Source organism: Podarcis erhardii, assembly GCF_964252035.2.
Source record: "Podarcis erhardii genome assembly, chromosome: 6".
Classification (NCBI taxonomy): domain Eukaryota; kingdom Metazoa; phylum Chordata; class Lepidosauria; order Squamata; family Lacertidae; genus Podarcis; species Podarcis erhardii.
Genome location: NC_138510.1, coordinates 43197333 through 43210700, shown reverse-complemented (window position 1 = coordinate 43210700; position 13368 = coordinate 43197333). Strand labels below are relative to the sequence as shown.

Here is a 13368-nt window from a genome sequence, read left to right as displayed (position 1 = left end):
CTCAAGAGCATCTCTGTGGGCAGTCTCTGCTATTAACACAGATGACTATCACAGGGGATGAATGCAGGGAAGGGAAAGGACAATAGAAGTAAAACCACAGTGAGGAATGGCAGAATGAGCCAGAGCAGTTGCAACCATTATATTGGTCCCTTGCACCAAACAGCCTTTCTGTCAGCCTGGGCATTTTATGTACATCATAATGAACTCTGTATGTGGGCCTCTGCTACAACATAAACACCCAGAATAAAAGGTATGAGTCTCTGTGCATCTTGTGCTGAACTTCTAGGCAGTAAAATGTTTGAGGGTTCTATTTCAATCTGGTCCAGAGTGAACATTTGACTCATTTCTCTCTTTTATCACAATAGCATCCAATTCTTGATAAGTTCATAGGAATGACTTAATCCTATAATGGCAACTTTATCCATAGTCACCAGTAAGGCATGTTTTAAAACTTAACTTTTGAGGTTAGTTTTATTACTATGATTGGGGGGGAAATGCTTTGGGTTTGAGAAAAAAAAAGCACCAGCCTTTTAGAAAATAAAACAACCACCTTAATTCCTCACTTTAATTCCTTAATTCTTTATTTGGCCTTGCCCTAAACTTTGCTGCCACTATCTGACTTTTGGGATGTGCAAAACCTGTGAAATTCCACTTGGGGAAAAGCAAAGGCAGCTTTGAAGCGAGACCAGCGGAAGGCTTGGAGGTTTTCTTCCCCCACCTACTTTGCAACTGACCTATAATGGTTGCTTCCCCCTAGCCAGCTCTTATGAGATCCCAATGGCATGATATCCCCTCTCAACATGGGAGATGAAAAACCAGCTCAGCAGCTTTAAAACATTTCCACTACCTTCATGGGGTTTAACACGGATCAGATTCTGCTTGGTGGAGATGTGAAACCTTTGCAGATATTAATCCAAGGTTATCTTACAAACTAAGTGGAGAGTTACTCTCTGAGGAACGTGTCATTGTTCATGATATTCTTGTGGACTGATGTGTTTTGTATATCACTTTCCCACTGGGTAAAGAGGCCCACAAGCCACAGGATACTTGGCTATCAGTATAAATATAGGCCACAATCAATTGCGGCCACAGAATTGCAATCTGAGGCTGGAGACAGACAGTCATTTTTGAGAGAGATGAACGGAGTCTGACAAAGGCATTGCTTTGCATGTACATTTAATAGTTCTTTTGTCTCATTATTGCCATTGGTCAAAAAGGTTTCAAACGTTTTTTAGTTGTTTCAAAAACCCACAAAACCACTTCACCAAAAGCAAACACCAGTTAAGGAGGCACACCAAGCAGCAATTTCTCTTTCAAGACGGCTTCAGCTCTCTGAAGAAAGGAAAAGAAAAAATATTGTGTGTCTCCAGCCTAAGTCTCTGATTTGAAATCTGTGTCCCACTCTTGCCTTCTGTTCTCATCCATGATTAGGGTATATAACAACCTGCCATTGAGAGGATGTAGCTTCGGACATTCTCAAAAAGGCAACTTGCCCCAAAGGCTGTTTGGCAGATGACATTTTTCATACCTAGGCAAAATCTACACGTAGGAAAAATATCATGTAGTGGGCTTCAGGGAGCATAGGTTGCTTGAGAAAGATGGCTGGTTAACCATCTGGCTAGGAGCAGCTGGTGGGGAGAGGTGCTAGTGCTGTGGTCCTGGTCTCTGGGCACCAATCCCATTACCATGTACCAGGATGGTGAAAGGGTTGGGCAGTGTGGGTTCACCTGCACTACACTGCCTAACCCTAGCCCTGCACTGTTGCAGGACACGACAATGACACAGCATGGCTCCTCCCCACAAGCTGCTCCTGCACCTGGCTCCACATCCCTCCCCAGTTCCATAGAATCATAGAATCATAGAGTTGGAAGAGACCACAAGGGCCTTCGAGTCCAACCCCCTGCCAAGCAGGAAACAAGGTGAGTGTGGCAAAGGATAGAGCATGCCTCCAGCTCTCAAACTCCATTTTGATACCTGTCCCCTCTTCGCCTCGCTGCTTTGCTGCCAGGAAGGGGAGTTAGGATACGGCCAGATGCGGCTTTCGGTAGGGAGCGGAGGGACAGTCGGAGGAGATTCCAAGGGCACATATGATTTGGGGAGGGGAGGTCGAGGTGGACCGGGCTCCTGAAGTGGAGAGGAAGCCGAGAAGTGTTAGGAGTAAGAGCAGAGAAACTGTGAGAAGGGGAAGGAAAAGAGAATTAGTGAGACAAAGACTCCAACAGAGACAGGTGTTACACCCAGGACAGGGCACAGCTGCAACCAAGCACCCAGGAGCCCCGACGCTAAATGGCCAGCCTCTCTCTTCATGCTGGGCAACTCAACATTGAGCCACGCAAGCCTGGGATGAGCCTGGTGTTACTGGACCAAAGGTGCAAACTGCGAGGGGACTTTCAGCCGCTTCCAAAATATCTGCCATTTCAAAAAATAAGAATGCATCTCTTTCAAGGCACATTGTCCAAAATGCAGATATTTTATGATCCTTGCAGTCTGCTGCTTGCCCCACAATGTGACCTTATATCTATAGACACAACTGCTGTAGGTTTGAATGACCCAATGGTGAGTGCATACGTTCTGAAATCCCAAGGTTTCGGGAACACAGAAAATGATACCCCCCAAAACATGCATGGGGGTGGAACATGAGTGGGTCTGGGGTTGATGGTTGATTTGGGGCAGAAATTTAGGTTCGATGACAGATGGAGCCAGAGTGACCAAAAAATAAAGATGCCCATACATTGCTATTTCCCTCATTGTACTTGGTCATTTGTACAAGTTGGAATACGATATGCCAGTATCTGCAATGCCTTTTATAGGCATGGAAGAAGCATAGGAAGTACCATATATAATTGTCCAATGCCTTTTGGCCCAATCTATTGGATCAGGCTTCTATTTAGGATGGGCAGAGGTTGTAGCAGTAAAAGAAGTTGCTAATCTCCCACCAACTCATAACTACTGAAACTGAATCATTCCAAAGTTTTAGGGTGCTTGAAGTATCCCAGCCTAAGGTGTGTGTCAGCTGCTGTCATATCTGAGCACCTTGCCATTTTTATGTGCATCACGTGAAGACAAATTCACATTGCACCCTAAGGCAGCTATCACTACATGGGGAGCTGCTTGTGTAGCAGTTTTTCTCTGTGCTATCAATCTTCTTTAAAATAGTTGCTGATGTGGCGTTGAGATGAATGGCTCACAAAGGCTGTGCCCACATTATTTCCCCCCACCCGAAAAACACACACAATAGGAGCAATTTCACCAGGAAAATATAGCGCTGCTCTAAATGGAATCATACCGCTGGTCATTCTAGCTCAATATTGGTAGCAGCTTTCGAGGGTTTCAGACAGGAGTTCTTGCCAGCCCTTCCTGGTGATGCCAGGGCTTGAACCTGGGACTTTGTGAATGCCAAGCAGATTCTCTATCAATGAGCTATGGCCCTTGCCTAATGCTCTGCAACGATACCAGCAATGATTCAGGATTAGTAACTCGATAAGTGAGCAGACATAATGGAAGAAGGGAGGGAGTCTTGTTGCAGAGTAAAAAGCCTTCAAATAATTATCCTAATTGCTCATTGCCGCAGTTTCCCAAATAAAAGCCAGCAGAGCAGTGAAAGTGGCTATATCATCTATCACATAATTCAGTCTACTTGAGGGGTTGTCTTACCCCTATGTGTCCACCTGACTGCTTTGATCTGCATAAAGGCCACTTTTATAAGTGTCACGTAACGGGTATTTTGCTCTTGCAAAGAACTGGTCCTTTAGAGTGGCAGTGCCTACTCTCTGCAGTGGGCAAGAATGCCTGTGGTACTGTATTCAGCACCAGCTTAAACCTTTTTTTGTTTAGGCAAGTCTGTCTCGACGTGTGCACACTGCATTGTGCACATTTGTTTCAACACTACTGATTTTATCTATATTTTGATCTATTTTACGTCAATTAGTTTTACAGTTTGGTTTTAGTAGTATTTTCTTATGTATATTTTAAATTGTGTTATGTAAACCGCATAGAGATTTTTGTTGATTAAACAATATACAAATCCTGTTAAATAAATAAGTATAGTGATCAGCTTTGGGTCTTTTGATTCTAAATGATTTTTTTAAAAAAGGTGAGCACAAGCACAAATTGTGTTAAATTTTAATGGGTGCTGCAGGTGATTGGCCTGCTGTATCAGAGTGCCAGTTACCTGGAATCTATACTTCAAGTGGCCAATCCCTTTGCTGAATACTTATAGTCTTGAAACTAGAAGGATCAACACAGCTACAGGAATATCAAATGAGTAAGGTTAGCGCTACCCTGCTCTACCAACCTTTTCTTTATCTCCCCTCCTATTGCATATCTTGGTTTAGAACTACTATTGCAACTGGAAGCAGGGGGTCTGTTAGTCTGGAAGCACCCAGAGTTTCAGGGTGTTTAAGCCAATATTACGATCTTTAAGTGGTTAGGTCTATTGCCAGGGCCCCTTCGACTTTCCTCTGAAAAAAATGTATTGCAGCCTCCATCATCCATGCCAGAGCAAGGCCTGGGTTGCCACCTACTGGTGGAACGATAATCCTGGAAACAGAAGTGTTACGAGAGCATCTTGACCACGACTAGGAACACTTCCCCCTCTCCCATTTTGCTGCATCTTCATTCAGGCTGCCCTGGGCAATGATAAATTTGCTCACCTCATTGCTGCCTTGCTTAGTAGGGGAGCTCTGGGATCCCGACACAAGAGAGAAAGGGCTCAGGGGACTGGTGAGGCTGGCTGAGCTCAAAGGGCTGGCAGGACTGTTGGAGCTGTAGGTTCCTGATGGGCCAAGGGATACTGCGGAAAAATAAGACGGAAAAGGTAAGCCATTCATGCAAACCAACTGATGGATGGATCAGCAGGAAAGGGACCACCTAGAGAGGCCAACGGAAAGTGTGTGTGTGTGTGTGGTGGAGGGAGGAACTGAACCTTCCTTGAAAGATCTGAAAACAAAGGAAAGTACCCTTTAAAAAGTTATGATGGTATTGGTCCTGATATAGGTCCTCTGCTTGTGCCAACTCCAGACTGATGCAGAGACTGTCCTGCCCTCCTGCACCTCTGTCCTGGTTGCCATGCTGTTGGCAAATGGACTGGTGTGGTTTATGGCACAGGGAGCTGTAGGGTCCCTTCCAACTCTATGATTCTACGAAACTCTTGCTGATGCACAGCCAATTACACAGCAATCTACCATTAGTTCCTGATCTATCTCCTGCTTACCCCTGGTCTAAATGACAGTGCCACTCATCAAATAGACTGCGATAAATGACACTCCTATCCTGGTTGCAAAACATTTCCAGGTGGCAGATATTGAGATAACAAGCCAATACTTCTGCCTGCAACTCCAAAGAGCCTGCAAATTGTTGCACTTACCCCTATGCTTTGCTGTGTCTGTGCCCCGAGATGGGTTGTTCTTCCTCAGCCCCTCCATTACATCCTGGATCCGCCAGATCTCCTTCTGGATTTGCCGGTTGAGCATTTCATTCTGAAAGGGCCAAAGCACCCAAAATAATAGTAAGTAAACTAGCGCTGCTTTCTGAACTCGATCCTTGGGGGGGGGGCGTAGCTTATTGGTAGAGCATCTGCTTTGCATGCAAGAAGGTCCCAAATTCAATTGCAGTCTTCAGGTTGGGTTGGGGACTACCCCTGTCTGATTGCTGCTTCCAGTCACTGCAAGCAACTCCGAGGTAGCTGGAGCCATGATCTGTCTTGGTGCAAGGCAGTTTCCTATGTTTCTATTTCTTTTATGTAAAAACTGTACGTTCCCCTTTATATAAGAGGTGGCTAACCTTATGTTGTTGGACTAGAACTCCCATCATTCCTAACCACTGGCTATGCTCTCTGGGGCTGATGAGTGCTGGAGTCCAGCAACCAGGGGCAAATCTACTATGAAACGAATGAAACTTAGGCTTCAGGGCTCCTAATCCCAGGAGGGGCCCAGAAGCAATTTAGTCCACATTGCTTAAAATTTGTGAGCCACATTGATCTGAGTCAAATTGATTACTTTTTTGTTGTATATATTTCCCCCCAGATTTAGGTCCGTCACTGCCAACTACAGGAGGAGGGCCACAGATTAGCTATCCCTGCTTGACACTTCTACGTATACAGCTAGAACTCTGCAATGGGAAAAGCAGTTGGAGGAAAGGGGATTTAAGCACCCACTCAATTTCTCTTGGCAAAAATTGCCACTTTTACAAGTTTCCGTAATCCCAAAGAGATCTTTTTCTCCAAGCTTAGCCTAGCTTCTGCAGAAGGCACACTTTGCTATGGCAACCCTGGGCAACTGCTCCTCTTATCAAGGAAGCCGATGAGCAGCCTATAATCAGAAGTTTGTACAGTTTCAAACAAGAGTGCAAATTGAAAAATCACTGTGAAGAAACAAGCTATCAGAACACTGATATAATCATCCAGGCAGTTGTGAATGTTTATATCTGAGTTCGAAGAGCGCTCCAAGACCTGGCCCCCTAATTGTCCCTGATTGCGAAACTGCATAGAGAACTATAACATGTGAAGCAGCAATAATGCATTACATATATTCTGCTCTGGTTTCTACAAGTGAAGCAACACTTTTTGGAACAGCTGCAATCACAGCAGAGTGTATCTATGTAGCTCCAGTTCACTGCCTGCTCACACATTACATTTCCCCAGGCCCAGGGACAACTCAGATGCAGAAAAAGAAAGCAGCCAGCTGGCATGCAAGGATCAGCCCAGAGTGCTTTAGAAATCAGTTGTGAGGTTTATGAAAACAATGCAACTGGCCCAGAATCCCTATTTTCCACCCCTTAAAAAATTGGGATGTTGCTTAGCATCCCAGGGACAGAAGTTACATACTGAAGACTCTTGTCTTAGTGATTCTGTGAGTGCAAAAACTGGTTCAAAATGTTGATTGTTGGAAACTGCTGCTTTCTTTTTTTCTTCTTAAAGCAAACAAGTTTCAAGCTCAGGATGTGGAAATGGCTCAGACCTATGCATTTGCATGTACAACCAGCATCAGTGCTGAGAGTGCATGTCTCGCAATAATACCTTGCCACTCCACCATGCGTTTCTAGTCTCATATATTCACCTGCCTATATCTGTTTTCCTGCCACATCGCAATTTCTGCCCCAGCACGACAAATTTTCCATAAACCCACGGACTCAAGTAGTAAAGTTTGAGCAAACGACGCTAAATTGCTACAAGTGTGCAAGTAGTTTTAAAAACAGCATTTGCGGTCCTTCCCCTTTTTAGCACAGCACAATCCATAACACAGAGGATACACACAGGCATTTTTGCTTTCCTGTTCCACTTTTCATGAGAATCTGTGCAGATGTAGCTTTTGCACACACCTGGGAGATGTCCTTCTCACCCAACTCTCAGCCACAAATATTCTGATCTTATTATTCCATTGAAACAAAGAGATTACAGTTCAAATCAGGATGATGAATCGGATCAGATTGGAAATGTGTGCGCGGACAAACCAGAAATGAAATGGTTACCGCAGGAGTTTAAAACCCATTGTAATTACTCAGTGAACAAGGCTGCATACAAGCACAGGCTTATCACTTAAAACATGAGAACAGGCTGAGCACATCATCCTTCCAGCTAAAGCACAGACATCACCTGCTCTTTCTACCATTACAATCAATTAGTTCCATCAGGAGCTAGCAGAGCTCTTGCTTTCCCTTTGAAAGAGCCACTCACAAACATCCTGGCCTGGATATTTATGCCACTTTGGAACAGATGCTGGATGTTCTCCAGCTGTGGAGGGCTGCAGACTCCAGGACTGCAAGCAGGGCATACTGCGAGAGCCACTCCCTGCTCTATCACAACATCTCTCCCTCCCTCTGGAGCTGTTCCAAAATTAATTACTCTCAGGCAGGACACAAACAGCAATAAATTGCTAGGCACACAACAGACCCTCTTCAATGAAGAGTGATCTGTTTTATAACACTCTGGGATGCAAACTTCTGGAATAAATGAAGTGAAAGAAGTTCCGCATCCAATCAGGTTGTTACATAGTGGAGAACAGATGTGATTTCATGCTATGATTATGTTTTAGTGTTTTAATATGGTTAGTTGTAACTTATTTGTTCAAACCTGCTTTGAGTTCTTTTTTCGGGGGGGGGAGGATGCAGGATATAATTTAGGGGAGGGTGGAAGGAGTGTGGGTGGGTGGGGGAACAGTCACAGGAGATCCAGTAATGGATTCCTCCACCATCTTGTCTTGTTTGCCCTTAAGCTTGCAATCACAAGCATTTTTTAGAAGTCTCACTAAACTAAATGGGACTTACTTCAGAGTATATGGGATCCTTAAAAGTGGGTCATTCGCCAAAGGAAATGGTGAGCAGTCCTTACCTGCCTGTTGTACTTCAGATACGCATGTGGCTAGCTGCAGATCAGGGAGAAGACTTCCAGCCTAGCTGTCTGCTCTAGTGGAATTACTAATTTTGCACGTGGAAGGAAATTTTGATGCATGCATAAGTTTCAAACAAGCATACCTGTGTGCAGCCTGTACCACATGCTCAACTCAGTGTTTGAATTCACCCTGATGGTGGCATCTTCCACACATGATTCTGTGGTGATGCTTCCTAGGGTCAAGGCAAGCATCCTCTTCCCCAAAGCACTCCTGCAATTAAGTGAACTCTGGCCACATCTACCAGAGCAGGAACACTGAACCCTTTGCTTTTTAGACAAGGACCAAAAGAAGGCCTGTCGACTCAACTCCCACATTCCTCATACCATTTGAGTGTGTGCTGGGGGATGGCAACAGGGGGTTAAGAACTGTTTGTTTCCACTTCCGCACCTTTGCAAATAAATACTAAGAACAGAAGGTTTTCTATTTGCACTGAACGTGCACACACAGAGAGACAGAGTTTCACAGAAATCTGGTAGGTGCTTAAACGTGTGGAGTCTGGAGACTAAGCGGACCTCAGAGCAAGGAAGGAAAACAATGCCTTCATTCAGTGTGGCAGCGAGAAGGTCAAGTGTCGTTTACATCGGAAGGGAAGCAAGGATTAGACATCATTACTCTATCTGGTGTCAATGACACGGACAACATCAGCAAGCCAACCTCTGTGCCTGCTTTCTGCTTCAGCATCTCCCATATCTCACCATCTGCCTTTTCAGAATGACAGCAGAGGGACTTGCATAGCAAGAGGGGTGGGAAGCTGGATTGGGCAACATTGGCCCCCTGTTTACAAGGCTTCTAAGGATAATTAAGCACTACTGTGAAGCTGCTTCTGGCAGGTCATCAGTGAAATGCATCCCAGCACTAGCAATTTTCTTTCCAGGTAATTCCAAACAAAGAGGTAATGGAGCCCATATTGGAACTGAAGAACAGACTACAACCACATCATATGTCTACGTAATTTCTTGGCTGTTTTAAAATGCGTAATTACTGAAGAAAGGGTCAGAGATGCCTAGCAGAAGTTGCATAAATCCAGGGTTGGTAGGGTACAGTTAACAAGATGGACCCTAGTTTGGGGAAATATAAGGCTCTACGTTAGGAAAACCCAGTCAAAAATTTCCCAAAGCATACACTGGGAGCAATGACAACTAAATGCAAATGTGGGGCTTCTGTATTAACAACTACTGTAGGAGAGATCAAAATTGTCTGCACTGGAGTCTCTCCTAACGTATTTCCACATAGGATTAGCACACCAGTAGTTATATGAAAGTTTGCACATGGGTCCATTAAATATCACATGCCAGCTCTTCACATAATTGTTTTGTGCATGCACAATAGGTGTGACTGGTCATGGTAGTAGTGCACAGTATTTTAGGTGCACATACATGAATAATGCTTAAAATCTGGCTCTGATGTTTTTACTTGCATCTAGGAAAAGCAGCCCAGTCCAATAGTCAGTATTCCTTAAGGATGGATGTGTGAGAATGATGGCTTAATTATGTGAAATGATAACTGTACAGTGGTACCTCGGTTTACGAACTTAATCCGTTCCAGAAGTCCGTTCTTAAACCGAAACCGTTCTTAAACCGAGGCGTGCTGTCCCTAAAGAGGCCTCCCGCCACCGGTGCCCTTCCACTGTTCAGATTCCGTTCTTAGACCGAGGTAAACTTCGCAACCTGGGACATTACTTCCGGTTTTGCGGTGTTCGTAAACAGGATCGTTCTTAAACAGGACTGTTCTTAAACCGAGGTACCACTGAACTGAATACAGGTGGTTTTATTCTTTCGTTTACAACTTTGTAAGAAGAGAACCAGGATCAAATCTGTCTATCAACAAATGCTTAGACATCCCCACAGGTCTGTGCCCAGTTTTGCTCTGGATTCTCTGGCATTTTCCTTAAACGCAGGTGGTCTGGAGGTTTCGTTCTCTCACCTGGATGTCCAAGTTCAGTTGTTCCCACAGGTCATCATGCAAGGCTGACACCTCACCCTCCAGGTTCTCATATTCTATGGTGCTGTTGGCCAAAGCCTGTGGGGATTTGCAAACAGTCCCATCAAGATACCAACACACTCACTTGCAATCTCCTCTCCGTGTCCCTGGAGTGCAGAGGAACTAACTAATATTAAAAACGCTAACTGACTACCGAGCCATCCATTTGGATGCCAGCCCAGCCTGGCTGTGCACCACAGTACAGAGTAAATCTTCACCTAGGAGGTGAAAGCTGCATTTGGTAGAAACTGTTGTCTTCCAAATAGCTTCTTTGGAGGACAAAGATCACCCTTGTATGCTTCCCATGCTAGCATTTAATTGCTGCATTCTGGAAGTCACAAACTGGCATCATATTTGTGCACTGGGGGAAGCTAATGGACATACAATGAGAACAGAAAAGAGGACTTCACTCAAAGTGAAATGAACAGGAGGTTTTTCCCCAGTTCTCCCCATGTGTTTTGCACAGAGCAAACTCACAGCATGCACTCATGAACCAGAGGGGTTCAGTTTGGATGCTATTGCACCTTCTCATTGGGCTGAAAGAAGCTTTCTTCTCTCTCACTCTCTCTTCCTTTTTTTTTTAATAAGAGAAAAAAGAAATGAAACAGGGAGACAAAAGAAAGATTTATTGCGCAATGCCAAGCCCACAAAGCATTCCTCTCTTCATCCCCAGGTTTCCCCTGACACATGCAGCACCAGCGTTGGCAATGCAACAAGAGCAGGCAGCCCATGCAGGCTCAGCTCAGCTGGAGACACAGGCTCCACTGATGCAGCTCGTGCTGCTGCAGAAGCATCAAATACTTTAGGGCAAAGCCCATGTAGAGCCAGAAGACAGGGCCGTCTTTGCACTATTCTGCCATGCAGGCTGCACACAAACCATAGGCTGGGCTGTGCTCTCTGCTCCATTTAACAGCAAGCTTATTGGGCACAGCTGAGCATGGTAGTGGCAGTGCATGTTTGGATGGGTCAAATATACATGATCAACAGGGACCAAGTATGTATTTTCCCTCCACCACCTCCACCACCATTGTTCTTGATTCCTGAAGGCTCCTGAGTGTCTGGGATTTCTGCAAGAATAAACAGGGCATTTTCTTTATTACCGTGCTGGCTTGGGACAGCTCCACCCGAATATTGATCAACTGGTTCTGGAGGGATTCCTTCTTGTGCAGCAGTTTTTCAGGGTAGGCTGGTTGGCTCCCAAACATCTCTAGCTCCTGGTGTGTCCCCATCAATGCACTCTCCAGACTTTCCTAAGTGAAGAGAAGAGTAAGGAATTTATTTATTTTTTAAGCTGATGGTTAGGCAGCAATCTGGAACTCAGCAGACTAGGGGATAGTTAAAATTCTTTTTCTGGCCTCAAGCATTCAGCCTTTCTGGGTCTTATTTCTAAAACCATCATTTGTTCTGTAGGACAAAGCATTATTGCAACTGAACTGGATTGAAGGCTATAAAGTTCAGGTGTAGGCTGAGTTGGACTTGCTCATCTGCCTGAATATCTAGACATGCCTTCTTCCACAGCATTCAGAGATGTAGGTCACATGGTCACACACACATCCATAACCTCCACCACACATACAGTCTTGGAAAGAAGGAACCTGGTGTTGCATGAAGACATTTTCCTGAAATTTCTTTCTGCTTGTGCAATAGGACTTCCTCTCCCACTTCTCTCCTCATGTGCCTGGCCCCAGACCTGCTCTGCAGGGTTGGGGGGAAAGCAGATTTGGGGAGGCACACAGGGAGAAGAGAGGTACAGCAGAAGTCCTTGCACCAATGGGATGACTTTGTTGGATACAGCCCTCTATGAGCAATACTCCTGCTACAAGCTACAAAGGCCACTTTTAGCATCTCTGCCTCCTATTTTGGGGAAACTGGAAACATTTGCCACAAAAATAACAACCTCTTGATGATGCCCACAGCCTAGCAAATGCAATAAGGTTCCAGCCTCAAAAAGCCTCTGGAAAGTTGGCCAAAAATCAGAAAGCAGCTTGCCTATGGCATTAAGTGTGCTATGATACATGCCCCTTACCTTCTCTGCACGAAGTTGCTGCACCAGCCTCTCCTGTTCCCTCATCACCTTGTTTTGCTCACAGAGCTTTCCCAGGAGCTTCTTTCATGGAGGAAGGCGAGAAAAGAAAGGCGAAATATAAGATTCATAGCAGAGTCTGGGGTGGGGAAGTGAATGTAGCCCTCTAAGTCTCTCTTGGCCTCTTCCCAGGTCACACCCCCTCCTTAGCCACATCCCTTCTGGCCCTGCCTTGCACTCTTCTTGGGTGTCCACACACCCCACTAGAATGTGTCATTGCGCTCTGATAAAGATTCTTGCAAGTGTGAATGGAAAAGAGAGAAAGGCGCAAGTGTGTGGGAACTAGCCTGCTGTCCAAAAATGTGCATTCATTGCTCCACCCACCCATTACCTTTGTTCTCAACCCAGCACTGGCATGTGGCCCCCAGAAGGTTGCTCAGGAGCAAAAGTGGCCCTTGAGCTGGATAAAGGTCCTCCACCCTGGTTCACATAGTAGAAGGCATTCATCTGCTTTGAACAGATCTCAACCTGGCCTCCGGGTATTAGAGCCTCGGTTGCTGGGGCTGCACACTCTGAGCAGGGCAGACTCACAAACAATGATGCCAGCATGAAAACACAAACCCAGAGTACAATGGGTGAGGATGGGGCAGGAAAAGCGACAGCCCGGGGTTGGTGAACAATGGCAACCACAAGTGCTTGGGACCTTGCAGCTCCACTAGCAGAATAGATGCCTGTTTAATGATGTCAAGAGAGAGCCTGCAGGGGGTGGAGGATGGAGAGGGGGCAGCGGAAGAGGGGATGGAAGAGGCAGACAGGCAAGAGAGAGGGAGGGAGGAGGTGCTCTTACATCTGTATCTTGCTCGCTTATCTTGTAGGTGTGCAGCGACTCTCTATAGGCTTCAGGGAAATGAGACACCTGCAAAAACAGGAACAAATCATTCCTGCTCTCTCCGCCTTTGAAGTTGACATGTCATGACA

At 45.4% G+C, this 13368-nt stretch overlaps 1 protein-coding gene across 18 annotated transcripts in view; it reads right to left on the bottom strand.

Annotated features, from left to right (window-relative positions):
• PLEKHA6 (pleckstrin homology domain containing A6) overlaps positions 1–13368 on the bottom strand; it is a 194986-nt gene that overhangs the window by 16930 nt on the left and 164688 nt on the right. For 14 of the 18 annotated variants that reach the window (XM_081866303.1, XM_081866315.1, XM_081866313.1 and 11 more), the window contains 7 exons: positions 13238–13306; positions 12394–12474; positions 11468–11617; positions 10311–10406; positions 5366–5477; positions 4653–4792; positions 1975–2124 (listed from right to left, as the gene is read on the bottom strand). In XM_081866303.1, coding sequence (XP_081722429.1) covers positions 1975–2124; positions 4653–4792; positions 5366–5477; positions 10311–10406; positions 11468–11617; positions 12394–12474; positions 13238–13306 — 798 coding nt within the window. The remainder of the gene's footprint in view (positions 1–1974; positions 2125–4652; positions 4793–5365; positions 5478–10310; positions 10407–11467; positions 11618–12393; positions 12475–13237; positions 13307–13368) is intronic. The other 4 variants (XM_081866314.1, XM_081866305.1, XM_081866318.1 and 1 more) reach the window with 2 other exon arrangements.